Source organism: Cydia pomonella, unplaced genomic scaffold, assembly GCF_033807575.1.
Source record: "Cydia pomonella isolate Wapato2018A unplaced genomic scaffold, ilCydPomo1 PGA_scaffold_191, whole genome shotgun sequence".
NCBI lineage: Eukaryota > Metazoa > Arthropoda > Insecta > Lepidoptera > Tortricidae > Cydia > Cydia pomonella.
In genome coordinates this window covers 69,759-85,232 of record NW_026907831.1, presented here as the reverse complement: position 1 = coordinate 85,232, position 15,474 = coordinate 69,759, and the positions used below count along the sequence as shown (strand labels likewise).

At 39.2% G+C, this 15,474-nt stretch overlaps 1 protein-coding gene across 2 annotated transcripts in view; it reads right to left on the bottom strand.

Moving 5' to 3' along the window:
• Nucleotides 1–15,474, bottom strand: part of LOC133533658 (protein turtle) — a 51,500-nt gene that overhangs the window by 13,038 nt on the left and 22,988 nt on the right. For both annotated transcript variants that reach the window (XM_061872685.1, XM_061872686.1), the window contains exons 4-13: nucleotides 14,250–14,396; nucleotides 13,386–13,521; nucleotides 12,385–12,626; nucleotides 11,513–11,783; nucleotides 7,791–8,051; nucleotides 4,985–5,055; nucleotides 3,106–3,297; nucleotides 1,692–1,913; nucleotides 869–977; nucleotides 227–310 (exon numbers count right to left, since the gene is read on the bottom strand). In XM_061872685.1, coding sequence (XP_061728669.1) covers nucleotides 227–310; nucleotides 869–977; nucleotides 1,692–1,913; nucleotides 3,106–3,297; nucleotides 4,985–5,055; nucleotides 7,791–8,051; nucleotides 11,513–11,783; nucleotides 12,385–12,626; nucleotides 13,386–13,521; nucleotides 14,250–14,396 — 1,735 coding nt within the window. The remainder of the gene's footprint in view (nucleotides 1–226; nucleotides 311–868; nucleotides 978–1,691; nucleotides 1,914–3,105; nucleotides 3,298–4,984; nucleotides 5,056–7,790; nucleotides 8,052–11,512; nucleotides 11,784–12,384; nucleotides 12,627–13,385; nucleotides 13,522–14,249; nucleotides 14,397–15,474) is intronic.

Genomic DNA, 15,474 nt, shown 5'->3' with positions numbered 1-15,474 from the left:
TAGTATACCAAAAACACCAAGTACCGACTACAGTTTGTTAGTAGTGTGCAAGGATAAATGCAGTCAAGGCCTTAATCTTCTAGATTCCCTATTAAACTGATGTCATTGTGTAATAAAAAAAAGTGCCATATATGAGTAGGTACGTTAACTTTCATAAACAATGAAATCGTAGTTGTTAAGGCCTTAACTAAGTAAACAACACCGTAAAGCATGCGTGTGTGAGTACCGGTAGCCTCGGGCGCCGTGGGGAACACCTTCTCGTCGGGCGGGCCCGCCGCCGTGGGCGCCGGCTTCGGCTTGGCGCCCACATCTACAACCAAACACACCTCTAACCCGTCTGGAACACAACACTAACCACTTTCCTTCCACCTTCCACGTCTATGAACAGAGATGTCGATACGCTTGAGAAGTTTTTAGGGGAACGCCACGCGGCACGCCAATCATGCGCGGCGCGTCATCGTGAACCTTGTTGGAATGCACAAAGGTTGATATTGGGCTGTAACTGGGCACGTCAGTTGACGTCTTTGGCGACCAAAGGGTTAAAATTGCGTATCGAAATCAATGTTTCAGCATCGAGCCGTGTTTACAGAAGTACAAGCTTTAATTTATTTAGCAAACTACGATGTTAAGCTGAAAGGCCATTGCAGCCCACGTTGTGTTGTTGAAATTGTCCAATATGTTATTTAGTGCGTAATTTTGATACCAGATGAACCGTTCGAGGTCTCTAGTTTAATCATGCGCTACTATGGCCTCCCAATCTTCGATTATTCACCAATAATTCCCTTACTACTTCGTAAGACAACTTGTAAGTCTATGAACCGGGCTCAGTAAGTGCACAACGTACGCTACGTGTTACCAGGGTACGTACCGAGCGTCCGAATAGTGATCGCCTTGCTCATCATCCCTTCTCCGATCGTGTTCTTGCTGTTCACTTGGAATTCGTACGTCGTTCCTGGTTGTAGGCGGTTTATTGTTACCTAAATTAATAAATAAGCAAGTTATTTATAGCAACCCATGTACTTACTCATGTAAGGATTACGAAATTGCTGCGGATAAGAACAGATTACTTTTCCAAATCAAATAATATTTGTTAAATCAACAAATTTTAGTATTTATAGGATCTTAATCTATTACAAGAATGTATATTGTTAGAGTACTTGCTAACTCTAACATTTACTTGATAGATTCTTGATAGTAATGTGAAACACGAAAGACGAATTCTTGAGATAAACTTGCTTTATTATAACTTGATAGGTGTGCACACTTATATAGTAGCGAACGTGATTATTTAATGAATAAAAAAGGTACTTATTGACTAATTATAACACTTTTATATAAACTAAATGCTGATGGGGCAAATGATGAATATGATGCATGTGCAATTTACTTGTACATATATAAACCCAATGATTAGCACTGTATCGTCAATAACATGACTATTTTTAGAGGATAGTCATTATTGCTTAAAATAAGGTTGAAGGTCGACATATTTTTTGAAACTGCAGGTTAGGTCTTAGGTTAGTACAGTCAGCTACAGAAAGAGGAGACCCCCTGCATAGACTGATTGTATGCCTACATTCCAATAAACGTTTCTCAGCAGCTGGCTGTACATAATAAACAGATACAAAGTCAGTCATTTGAGACAACAGTACTCTAGTATATAGTATTTTGATAGATGATAGGGAACTGACCGTGGTGGCGCCGGACGGCGTGACGGGCACCTTGGTCCACTCGGAGAAGCCGGCCTCGCGGTGCCAGATGGTGTAGTCCTGCTTGTAGTCCGGCCCGCCCGCGTAGCCGGGCTGCCAGCGCAGCGTCACCTGGAACTCCGTGGCCGTGCCCGTCACGTTGTACGGCGCGTGCGGCTGCGTGCCCTCGATCACTAGCTGCGTGTCCGCTGTGATCGTTGCCACCTCAAACCAAACAACTCGTTTAAACTCATGTTTTTACCTCTTTGACGCTACGACGGATATATCCGCACCGTAGGTCCAACGCTCAAGACGGGTTAATCCATCACAGACCACAGCGTATACATAAAGTTCAATTACAGTTTTGACTCTTCGGTGATGTGGCGTCAGAGTGACAGCTTTTGATTGACACGGCTTCGAAAAGGTTAAACATCCAATAATACATAGGTCACTAGATAAGTTTTGCAATAGACAAATGTGTCTCTTAACTTCAACCTCGAATAAACCCATTCCACTCTCTTAGGGAATATCTACCCTATTACCTGTTAATAATACCAAAATCGCAAAATCAGACAGTTGGATTTATCCGATTTTGAAGTTAAGCGACTCAAATATGAAACAAACAGGTGGCTTATCACATATACTTTTTAAAACTATATTTCCAAAGACAATGATTGGCTGGAAAGATTTACTTTCTTTTTAAATTTAGGTACTTATTAAAAAATTTTAACTTTGTATGAAATGAAAATGTTGTATAAAATATGCGTAAATTGCCTTTAGCCCGACGTTTTCAAAGTTTAAATCTGTTATTTAATAAGTAAATTTCAAAATAAAGTAAATGTTTTCCGCGTAAACATTGTGTATAGAAATATAGTTTTAAAAAATATATGTGATAGGCCACCTCATTGTTTCATATTTGTCTATTGCAAAACTGATGTAGTGACCTACGTAATACGGAAGATAGAGGCAAGGAAAGCAATCTCCATAGAACAAATAGTGTCCGACATAAAACCATAAATAGGTGGCGCTACAATACCCAGAATACTTGAGAAAAAAATCTAATCATAGACAGCGTACTCCATTCCGTCAATAACGCCTAGGTTCTTAGCTACTCTAGCGCTACTCTGGAGAGATTTGGAACTATTATTTATAGCTGACAGCTGGACACTTTTGCAACAATTCTGCCTAAGGAGTTTCTGTTCCTTGCCTCTACCTTCCATACTACGTAATAACAGACCTCGTCGAATACGCGTCAGGCGTCTAGACCAAATAGAGGAATACTGGCGTGTTTCCGCATCTGGATTTGATTCGGGAATATTTAAATAACAAAATTAACGTCATTGTCGCTAATCTAAGCATGCTCTATTTCTAGATTCTCGATGGCCGTCCTAAAGCTCAATCTAGCAGCCTAGCTCACCTCGTTGGCCGCGACGCACTGGTAGATGCCGAAGTCCTGGCGCCGCAGGGTGTCGATGGTGATGTTCCCGCCCAGCGCGCGCACGCGCGACTTCTGCAGCGGCAGCCCGTCGCGCCGCCGCCACGCCACCGTCGGCCGCTGCGTGCCCTCCGCCTCCTGCGCCTCGCAGTGCATCTCCACACTCTCGCCCACCTGGCACACCAAACATTGATGTAATAAACAGTTGCTCTGTCAGGCATGTTAAATATGGTGCCCGTGAACATTGCGAGACATTTTAACTAACCATTCCTGGTAATATTTAGAAACTAAAATGTCATATAAAATTTTCTGTTTCTTAGTTTCAGAGATAATTAAATATTTTTCGAAATCATTCTTTCGCCATAAGTCGGTACAAAACACATTTTTGACTGCGGTATTGCCACTTTGAGGTCTAGTCCGGACATACCTATTGATTGACATCGAAAAATTAAAAAAATGTATTCGAAGGGTACCCCCAAATTAAAAAATAAAACTTTATTTAATTTAGGTTATGTGTTTATCAACAAAAATTGCGTTTTATGTACAGGAGTGTTCAAAAAAAGGAAAAAAAAACAACAAAATATTTTTTTTCTCTAATTTCACAAAAAGTCATATAACATTGTTTGCTTCTGTTGCCATCAGGAATGCACACTTAAAATCTCGCGCAATGCTTTCGGGCACATTGTATTGAGAAGATAATTAGGGCTGCCACACGTCCCGTATATACGGGACTCACCGTATCGCGTCCCATATTTTTACAAGCTTTTATTTAACTTGCTCTGTCAGTATGTATGGGATAAATGTTGCAAGTTAAATTTGACCCACTTCCCGGTTTCCGATGAAGCTGAAAATTTGCATACATATGTAAGTCGGGTGACAATGCAATATTATGGTACCAACAAGCTGATCTGATGATGGAGACAGGAGGTAGCCATAGGAACTCTGTGATAAAACAACGCAACCTAATTGTGTTTGGGGTTTTTAAAATTGTCTCGATGCGTATTAGTTGCCTGTGGAAAAAAGTACAGTCAGCGAAAAAACCTTGTATCAAAAATTAATTTTTTGACAAATACTTATCACCCGGCCCGTTGTTTTGACGTATATTAATGCCGCTGCCGGTGTAATACCTACATGAACGGTTACAATTACCTCTGTTTAACAACATTGTTTGTATTTGGATACCTAAAAAAGTATGGTAATATGTATTTGCACCCTCCCCCCCTTCCCGTAACGCCGTTACTACCCCATTTTCCCGTAATCATAATAATTATCAACCCTAAAGATAATGACAATAGCACAATTAAGTGTCAATTTTCAATCAAATTATAAAAAGTAACCTAGACTAGGGTTTGATCCAAGAACATAACAATTCGACGGTCGCAAAATATCCACAATATTGCTATCATAGGGATTTAGGACTACAAATACAAATACAAATAAAACAAGCTTATTAGTTTTTATTGTTTTGCTTATTTATTGTAGCCACACTCCCATTGACATATATTTAAGGACGGTCCTTATGGACAATAAGAATGCCCTAGTACAGCGGTGTTCGCACACGAATTCGAGCCAATCGAGCAGTCTAACGCCACAACGCGATTGGTTGATGAGTTTGCATCACGCGCGCGATTGGTCGCAACTAGTTGCGTTAGACTGCACGATCGGTTCGAATTCGTGAGTGACACCACTGAACTATTCTTAGTGGCCTTATGCCCGTCCTTAAATATATGTTCTTTAGGGTTCCAGCTAAATTGGATATTTCATAGTGCAAGTATTGAAAAACCAACTTAGCTAGGACCCGAAATAGCTCAGCAATCCCGGAGCGTCGCCGTACCTAGATCAAATTTAAACAAAAACGTACCTTTCTTTGGTACAAGGGTTCTGGCTCTACTGTGAATGCTGGTGGTTTCCGCACTAATACTTCCATCGGTCCTGGTAAAACAAAATCATAATTACTTATAGAATATAAAATCCCATCAATAACAATTTCATGTAAAATGTTGCCAAGACGAAACCATAAAGCCCGCATCATCTAACAAAAAGTTATCAGGTCTCTTGTAGAGCCAAGCTTCTATCTCCACAAGCCCTAACTTCACAAACTCTACACCCTAGTCAAAATACATGGCTTGGCCGTTTCGCGTAAAAAATGTATTCACTATTTTTTTTTATTACCTATACTCTGTATTTTAGGTATATAAATATAAGTGAATAAACAATTTGTACATTCTAGGGTAGTTATAACTTTTATTGGTTAACCAACCAAATACAAAACCGCCTGGATCTGTCACTGAACGACCTGATTTTAACCTACATTATTTGATCATGTAATGTTTACATCTACCCTCAACTGGCTTAAGGAGCCATTTGAGGGTAGATTTTGTTTACTTTTTTTTTAAATACCTAAAGATACAGACTATAAGTATAGAATACTTCTTGTAGTAACGAAACGGCCAAGTCACATATTTTGACTAAGGTGTAGAATTTGTAAGGGGCTTGTAGAGTTAGAAGCTTGGCTCTACAAAGATCTCTGATGACAATAGTAATTTACGATACAAGTGCGGAAAGGAGGAAATTCGCAACGAGTGGCGATAAATTAAAACATGACTGAAGAGAGTTTACAGTACATTTGGCAATTTAACTTTCGACAACGGCACTAGTGCGGGAAAGTAGCACCATATGTACTGTAATAGTACATTACAGTACATATGGTGCTACTTTATAGCACTAGTGCGAAAATTAGCATATTACGTTACTGTGTCGAACATTTAAAGGGCCATATGTACTGTAAAACGTTGTACGATACATGTGCGAGTAGGTAATTCGCAACTCGTGTGGATTTAAAACACTCCCTTCGGTCGTGTTTTAATTTATCGCCACTCGTTTCGAATTTCCTATTTTTCGCTATATATACAACGTTTTACAGTACATATGGCCCTTTCAATGTTCGACATACGTAATATGCTAATTTTCGCACTAGTGCGGTGAAGTAGCACCATATGTACTGTATAAAACTTATTCGTACATTATTGAAACTGGCTCACAATGTATTATAGACCCCATTTTTGTTGCATGTGCTTTTTCTTCCAGAAATCGAAAGTTTTTGTCATTTTAAGCTTACTAGTAAAACTCCGGCTTAGATATGACGAGTAGATTTTGAGAAAAAAAAAATCAAAGTTTGCCTTTATCCGGGTCCGAAAAAACACAAAATAAAATATTGCAAAAAATTTAAAACACATTTTCTTATCTTTATAACGATTATCAGATATTGCTATCACTCCGGATATATGTGCAAAATTGGGTCCTTCTACCTACTACGGATAACGAAATATTAAATAATTTGTCATTATTCTTTAGATTTTATTTAATCGTCCATAACACAGTATTAGCAGATAAAAAGTGACTTAAACGAAACCTTGGAAATACTTCTATTCATGGTATTAATTTTGTAAGCTAATTCAGCGTTATTTAGAAGTTATCAGTAATTTTAGTTTTTGTTCAGGGTTGTCACAATCGTATATCCGGGTGTTAATAATATTTTTATTCTGGTGTAAATGTCTTTTTAAAATTTTAGTGATAATAATTATTCACCTTATTCAAACTTCAGCTTCGTTCTGAAGAATCAAATTTTCATCCACATTTATCTCGGCTGATGAATAATCGTCCGTGACTTTAAAATGGTCATGAATGGGTTTTAGCAGATTGACTGCTGCCGTAGGTAGGGGAATCTTTTTTGTTTTATTTTTTCTCTCTTTTATGGTAAAGTCCGATATAAACGGGTCGGATGTAACAAGTGCTCTGTGGAACAAATCAAACATAGCTGATTCACGGCTGATTTTTCTTGAATGATGTTCCCTATCTTGTCGCCAAAACTTGTTACGTGACTCTGCTGCTTGTTCCGATAACATTCCAATCGGTAACGTGGTGAAAGCTATTATTTTTGCACCATGTACTAAAATTTTGTGTAACGTAACTGCATAACTGTGTAACGTAGCATTTCATCGAAAGTTTGTTCGCTGTAAATACGAAACTGTTATTTTAAGCTAATTTAAACAAAAAGCTTATGAGTTGAAATCAAGATTAAAAAGAAGTTTCAATAATAAAATAATATACAAAACCATACTTCAAAAATAAAAATATATATTTATATATTTTATGATGAAGTGACAACCCTAGCACAAAAATACCCGGATATAAACCGGATATAAATTAAAATACCAATAACTTCTAAATAACGCTGAATTAGCTTACAAAATTAATACCATGAATAGAAGTATTTCCAAGGTTTCGTTTAAGTCACTTTTTATCTGCTAATACTGTGTTATGGACGATTAAATAAAATCTAAAGAATAATGACAAATTATTTAATATTTCGTTATCCGTAGTAGGTAGAAGGACCCAATTTTGCACATATATCCGGAGTGATAGCAATATCTGATAATCGTTATAAAGATAAGAAAATGTGTTTTAAATTTTTTGCAATATTTTATTTTGTGTTTTTTCGGACCCGGATAAAGGCAAACTTTGTTTTTTTTTTTCTCAAAATCTACTCGTCATATCAAAGCCGGAGTTTTACTAGTAAGCTTAAAATGACAAAAACTTTCGATTTCTGGAAGAAAAAGCACATGCAACAAAAATGGGGTCTATAGTACATTGTGTGGCTTAAGTACCTGAAGATCCTTGCGTGCCTTGCGCATTATACGGTGTGCAAGTATATCTGCCCTGATGATTCTGATTGACGCGCGTGAACAGCAGCGACCCGTTGTTCATGATCACTATGTCCTTGGTCTGGTAGGGCTCCAGGAGGCGCTTGTCCTTGGTCCAGGTGACGTATTGGAGAGGGGGGTTGGCCTTGATGTAGCACTGGACCACGCCGGCCAGACGGAAGGGCAGGTATTGGACTGTTGGCGTGAATGTCACCTTTGCTGGGTCTGGAATGGGGGAGATTTGATAGAATAGGTTAAGTAGGTAGCTCCATAGAGCCACAAAGTCGTAAATACTGATAGAGTTATCCATAGAAGATGAATGAAATGAAAAATATCTTTATTATCTATTTACAGACATAGTAAATATTTGCTGGGGCCTCTCTTTAGGCGTACAAGGCCTGTGTTGAGACATCCCGCTCTTTCAAAACCGTAATTACTTATAGGTACATTACATTACAAAATAATTTTTTTTTTTACATATTTATATATATATTATTATAGGACATTATTACACAAATTGACGAAGTCCCACAGTAAGCTCAATAAGGCTTGTGTTGAGGGTACTTAGACAAGGATATATATAATATATTTATAAATTCTTAAATACATATAAAACACCCATGACTCAGGAACAAATATCCATGCTCATCACGAGAATAAATGCCCTTACCAGGATTTGAACCCGGGACCATCTGCTTCATAGGCAGGGTCACTACCCACTAAGCCAGAGCGGTCGTCAAATCATCGTCATTAAAAATATATATTTATTACATATATATTTTTAATGTTTGGGATAGGAGTGTGTGCGTGTGTGTGTGTATGTGTAAGCGTGCGTGCGCTTGGAGTGCACAATTGTGTGTTTCACTCGGGAGCAAAATTTGTTTAACCCTCGTGCCTTGAGCTCTCGCAACGCCCAAGATTCCGTTTTAGAATCTTTCGCTTGCTCGGGTATCAATTATCAATATTAGCACGAGTGGTTAAATAACAACTTTGCCCCCTTGTAAAACAAATAAGTTTTTTAGATGTTAATATTGTAATTTGTGATTAATTGTATATTGTTTTGAATTGTATGTGTCTTTTAATTTTCTGTGTAGGTAAGTTAGCATTGGTTTGGCATTTTTACTGTTATGCTGTTTAATTTGTATGAAATAAATATAAATATAAAATAAAATAAAACTTTAGGGTACCTCCCCTACATGTAAAGTGGGGATTTCATTTTTTTTCGGTTCAACCCTATAGTGTGATCTGATAGGTCTTTTAAAACGAATAGGGGTCTTCAACAATTTTTTTTAAGTTAATATTTTCGGAAATAATCGCTCCGAAAGAAAAAAAATTGCGTCTAGCTTTTAAATCATGGGTCCAAAAATTATGAAAAAAATCGTGGAAATAGACCTTATAAAAGACATTAAATTAAAGCCGTCGATCGGCTTATGAACCATAGTATGCTATGGAGTATATTTAGGTGTTGTTACGGTTTATAATTTATATGTTTCTACTTAAAATAACACTAATGAAAACATTTAAAAACTGTATTTATTTGTTTTCTAGTTATATCAATGATGCTGTTTGATAACTCACAAACGGTAGAAACTAGCTAAGCTCACCGGGCAGTTTCCCAGAAGCGAACGGGAAGTTAACTGGATCTAGAATACTAGATCCTAGTTGACCTAATAACGTAAGTCATTGAGCTGGCTAGGCGGCTTGTGTCAAGATGGAAGTAATTACATTAGTCTCGTGCCGTCCACCATACAAGATGATTACGAGGGAAGATTGAATCTAGTTGTATTTTCGATTGGGTTGAATTTCATTTGTTCGAAATTTTATGAGACAAATGAAATATTAGTTTGAATTGTTAGTTTTAAACAAAGTATATTGTAATGTACACATTGGGCGACACGAGAGTAGGCTACGTGTCGAGGCAGAGTAGTTTTCGTCAAATACTGCGTGTATTTTTGGTATAAACGCAAATAAAACGAGAAGTAGGTTTTAGTTTAAGTACCTATGCAATGACTTTTAAAGATAATAACGTTTTATTACAAGCTTTTATTTACTTTCACCTGACCGTTGTCTGTTTGTAATCAAATCTTGCAAGTTAAATTTGACCCACTTCCCAGTTTCCGATGAAGCTGAAAATTTATATACATATGTAAGTCGGTTGATAATGCAATATTATGGTACCATCCAGATGATCTGATGATGGAGACAGGAGGTGGCTATAGGAACTCTGTGATAAAACAACGTAACCTAATTGTGTTTGGGGTTTTTAGAATTGTCTCGATGAGTATTGTTTACTTGTGGAAAGAAAAGTACAGTCAGCGATAAAAGCTTGTACCAAAAATGAAATTTTTGCCAAAAACTTTATTTTAGATTTAACTACGAGCGTAATTAATTTTAGCGGCATTGTATTTCGTACATAATCATCGCTTGTGACAGTTATGATGTTGCGTACTGAGTGTAGCGATGTTTTGGATTAAAACAAACTTAATGATTGGCGGTCAAAGGGTTACCATATACCCCATTTTACTTGACCAAAGTAAATCGTTTTCCGGTCAACGCTCGGACTTAGCAATCAGTTAAGAGGCTGTCAATACCTAAAGCGCGCACACTGTCTATTTGTATCGGAGTAAATGAGATAGCACTGTCGCATGTTACTGGGCCTGGGCAAGGGAATAATAAGAAAAATATTTAAATAAAAAAAAATGGATTATTAGTGTAATATTTTACTCAATAGCGGTTTAGATATAAATGTTTTGAAATTGTGATTTTAATTGCAGACCCATAAGTCAAAACAATAAAGACATAAAACCGTTTAATTGTGATTTTAAGACCAATCTTTGCAATTATTTTCTATCGAGCCGATTTCGTTCAATCATGTATCGAGTACAACCACGGTCTTTGAAATATAATTAATATGAACATATATTTTTCTTACTTGACTAAAACAAATAGTCTTTCTTAAAAAACTGTTTAAGTAACATCAATTTCAAGGACATTGGGTGTTGACAGCCTCTTAAAACATGTCTGCTATCTTGTTTTTCGACAGTATGAGTTTTCGTATAGAGGATTTGGATGTTTAGCATATGATAAGATAACACGCGAAATGTTTCCCTTACCCGAGTTTCGTACCATAAGCACATATTAATGTTTTGTTAGGTTCCGGGATCGTTTGTTATGTATGGAATTGATTTGTGGACAACCGTAGCAATATCTTTACCCTATGCAGGACCCAACCGTAGCAAGTTTAAGTCACGCGAACCTTGCTGCCTCCGTCGTGGATTTACAATGCCATCGGAATTCGCACACCTCGTAGAGGTATTGCCCGCGTAGCCAACGTGCACATCGTTCACGCTCCGCGGCGAACGAAACGCAACTGTCACAGTCGCACTAATATGGAAGAGTGATAGAGAGAGATAGCTACGATACGCTACGGAGTGATAACGATTTTAACGTTGGCTACGCGGCCTGGCCAGTTATTGGCCGCCAAAAGGTTTATGACAAGCGCTTCTTGTGAAGCTGGTGGCAGAATAAACTTACATTCGACATTGATATACGCGCTCCAAATAGTGCCCCGGGTGTCGAGCGCCATGACTTCGGCCACGAGCGCTCTGTCGCTGAACCACTGTCACGTTGATGATGACACAAAGTTGATAAGCATAATGATGTAGTTGGTGAGAAAAGATTCTTACATTCGACGTTGAGGTACGCAGATGCGCTCTGCGGATCTCCAATGCCATTGGACACCTCGCAGAGGTACTGCCCAGAATCATCAGCCGCCACAGGGTTTATGACAAGCGCACCATCCCTCCGAATAGTGACGCGTGTCTCGAGCGCCGCCACCTCGGCCACGGGCGCGCCCTCGCGGAACCACTTCACTGTCACGTTCCCGGGCAGGGCTTTGGCCTCGCAGGAGAACTGCACTTTCTCGCCTTCTAACTTCGTCTGGTTCGTTGGTGGCATCTGGAAGATACAGTTTTCTTCAACATTTATTGTCAAAAATTGTAAGCTGATTTAGTTTACCCTGTTATACAAGTTCTGCTTGCTTGGAGGCGCTCTTAAACATCGCAGTCATTAAAAGAGGAAAATCAGCCTACGGAAAAACCTCTTCTGCCTTATAACTGGTTAGTGGCACACACTCATCTTACCCGACCAGCCCAATTAGGCATAATGTTTTAGAAAGTTGTGTGCTGGCTTAAAAATAATCCACATTGACCGCATAAGGCAGGTGAACCAAATAATTTAACCACTCATTATCACAGTATGCATTCGCATTAAACATTAAAAAGTAAAAGTGTCGTTGATACACCTTACCACATGGTGACCCCAAAGTAACAACAAACATTTCGGTTTACAGACAAAATGGTATCAATACTTTTTTGCTTATTTAAGTATAATTGAATTAAAGTTAATACCAGATGAAAAGGAAAGTAGAATGGAGTGACAAGTTTAAAATTCCTTTGGCATCTAACTACTGAGTACGTCTTGATGTAGCTAAGACATCAGTTCCTAACGTCGCTATAGCAAGTGGGTTGAAATAGTAGAGATGTAAAGCAGTCCTGACCGTGATGACCGCCCCGCCGGCGATGATGACCCTCGCCGTGTGCGACACCTGGCCCTCGCCGTTCCTCGCGATGCACGTATAGTCCCCTATGTCCTCGTGGCGGATATTGCTGATGCGCAGCTCGGTGCCATCGTTGAAGATGCCCACGGTGCCCGACGGCTCCACGGGGTTCGCGTCCTTGTACCATAGGATCTCGGGCGTGGGCGTGCCCTCCGCCTGGCAGTTCAGGATTATCGCGTCCCCTGCACCACGAACATTTTGATTATCAACATAAATTCACTCAACACTCAGGATACTTTTATAAGTACGCGGTAAAAATAGGTAGGTTTAAGGCGTGACTATATCTATAAAAGAATATAAGTGGACATTTTTATTTATTTTATTATATGCTATTTCAAAGATTAAGAGAAAGTATAATTTCAAAACGTTTTACAAATAGGTTAGTGTTAGATTAATAACAGTACTAACTCAAGAACCATACAAATTTGATAATATGAAACAGTCGACAGTGATAGAATATATACCTAAATATGATTTATAGGACAATTTTACATTTTTTTTTTTCCAATCCTATAGTTTTCAGAAATCATTGTTTGGTTTATTTATTTTACATTTTCACATGACAAGATATGTTTAAGCTAAACAGTCCAGCGGTCAGTCTAAACAGGAATGAATGAATGGAAGTATACATTATGCGAGGATAAGCAGACGTCAACAAATACCTCTAAAAATGCCAGGTCCACGAAAAAAATACTCCAATCGAATTCACGTATCACGGACGCTGTGTTCGTGAAATTTGGTAGACTTTGCCAAAGTAAACGAGCGTCCAAGGAATTTAAGCAGCGTGTACTGAGGCCGCTTGTGTACCTTAGTTTTGCATTTTGTTTAACATGGACGCCACGCCGTACGCGCGCTCAAGCGCCCACTCAGTGCACACCAAGCGAATTCGTTCGGTATTTTTCGTGGCCGTTCGGTAAGAAGTTAAAAAATAAGGACAGTACCTAAATTAACGTATATAATGTCTTCCGGTGTGATGGAGAAGCGCGGTGGCGCGTGCACGTCGAGATGGAACCAGGTGCCATTTTTGTGCTGGTTCGGTGACCGGTTGAGGAACACCACCTTACACTCGTACCAGCCCTGGTATAACAACAACTTCAGGTGGGTGCGTACACATATGCACTACATGGTTCTTGATGATACTAAGTGAACATGTAGTGGTTAAGTGGCAGGGGGTTTTAAAACGAAATTGGAACGCAATACTACATTGTTTTTTGAGAACTCGTTGGAAATCCTGCGACATGGTTGGACGTGGATAGACGCCATGTTGCTAAGTTTGCCATAAGTAGAGGGTGGCTAACGAAAGTTCACCTTAGTATATTAAATTACGCAGCAACCCTATTGAACAAACTTCAGAAAATATATTTACAAGTTGGCTGCGTAAAAAGTGACCTTCCCTCATACGTGGAATTTTTTATGCATAGGTGGATACTGCAGCCCTTTCCTGATTGATATATGAAATAAATATAGCTACACCTACTGCTTCGTACTCGATAGGTTCAACGTTCGTTAGCCAAACTGCGTTTTTATGTTTTATGAATACGAGTATCAATGACATTGCAACTTTTTACAAAATTGGTTTAAATATCCTTTAGTCACCCACATACAGCTCACAAATCAAGTTGGCAAGACAAAAGAAATATTGTTTTGTTAAAATAAAGATTCAAAATACATTGAATGACATGAAAGGCCGTTATAGAATTCTGGGCGGGTATAGGATACTCCTTTTCGTCACAAGTCATTAAAACAAAACTGAATCAGCTTTCTCACCGATCAAAGAACGTAATCAAAATTAACCTTCAGCTTACCTGGTCCGACTCCCTAATGTTGGTAAGGTTGAGGCTCGCGGCGCCGTAGGGCGAGTCCTCCGCCACGCGCGACACTCGGCCCTCGTAGCCCTCCCCGCTGTGCGTCGGGTAGCTCTCGTACCAGATGTAGATCGGGATGTCTTGTCCCTGCACACACGGGAACGCGTTACGGCGGGCAACAGCTGGCGCGAGGGGAACACTCACGGTCATTACACGACAAAAGCATACGACATTCAATTTGGTATTAGAAGACTGGACTAAGCAGAGCAACGGCTGCAAAGCTGTGAGGTTATAAGTAAGGTCAATGTGGTGAAGACCGTCTATCAGGTGAGTCTACAAGTGCTTTCGTCATTTCTAACTCTTGCGTCTGAGCACTTCCGATCGGTAGAGCAGAAGGAGCGAAGCTCTTCCATTCTGACTGTGGTCTAAGCGAAGTACGTATACAAATACGTATATGACTATGACAGTCATCCCAAACAAAAATGTTATATGTTCGTTATATACCCACATTGATCTTAATACTGGAGCGCATTTATATGGCGTTTTGACTTTGATTGTTATGATGTGACAAATCAAACAACTTGAATTGTGGGCACCTCGAAGCTTACTAGTCACAGTGAACTGTATTTTTTCTTGGCGAATCTTTCTCTTCAGCTGTCCCTTATACTTTTGTTCTGTGTTTGAGCACTGATCTCTTGGACGCTTCAGGCCTTCGGCCCTACGCAGAGTTCATATTTGTACAGTTGGGCATTTGTACAATGGTTCTGTATCAAAGCACTAACCTACTGGACGCTTCGGGCCTTTACTACTAGAAATTTATTTCTGATGTTTAATTCCGAAAATTATTAACTGTGCACAAGTGAGATTACGCAGCAGCACCGCGCGCGCTCGTAACATTCTAGTCCAACTTTACAAAACAGTTGGCTATTTGAAGCTGTTGCACTGCTTAGTCAAGATTTCTGTGTTATATAAAAGCGACAGTTTGTCGTCTAACAACGCGAGTGTCTTAGCCGTCTACCTACTCGGAAGCCGTCGCAGCTCGGGCGTTCCACTACACATCCGACTCTGTCTACACACCACGTCAAACACGACGACCCAACATTTACACGAACAGGAAAACAGAATCAGATATTGGATATCTCATAACAGCAGATATTAATACGGGATAAATCCTTGAGCTCAAAAGAGTTAGGCAAAATCTTTTCTGTACTGTTATGAGATACGG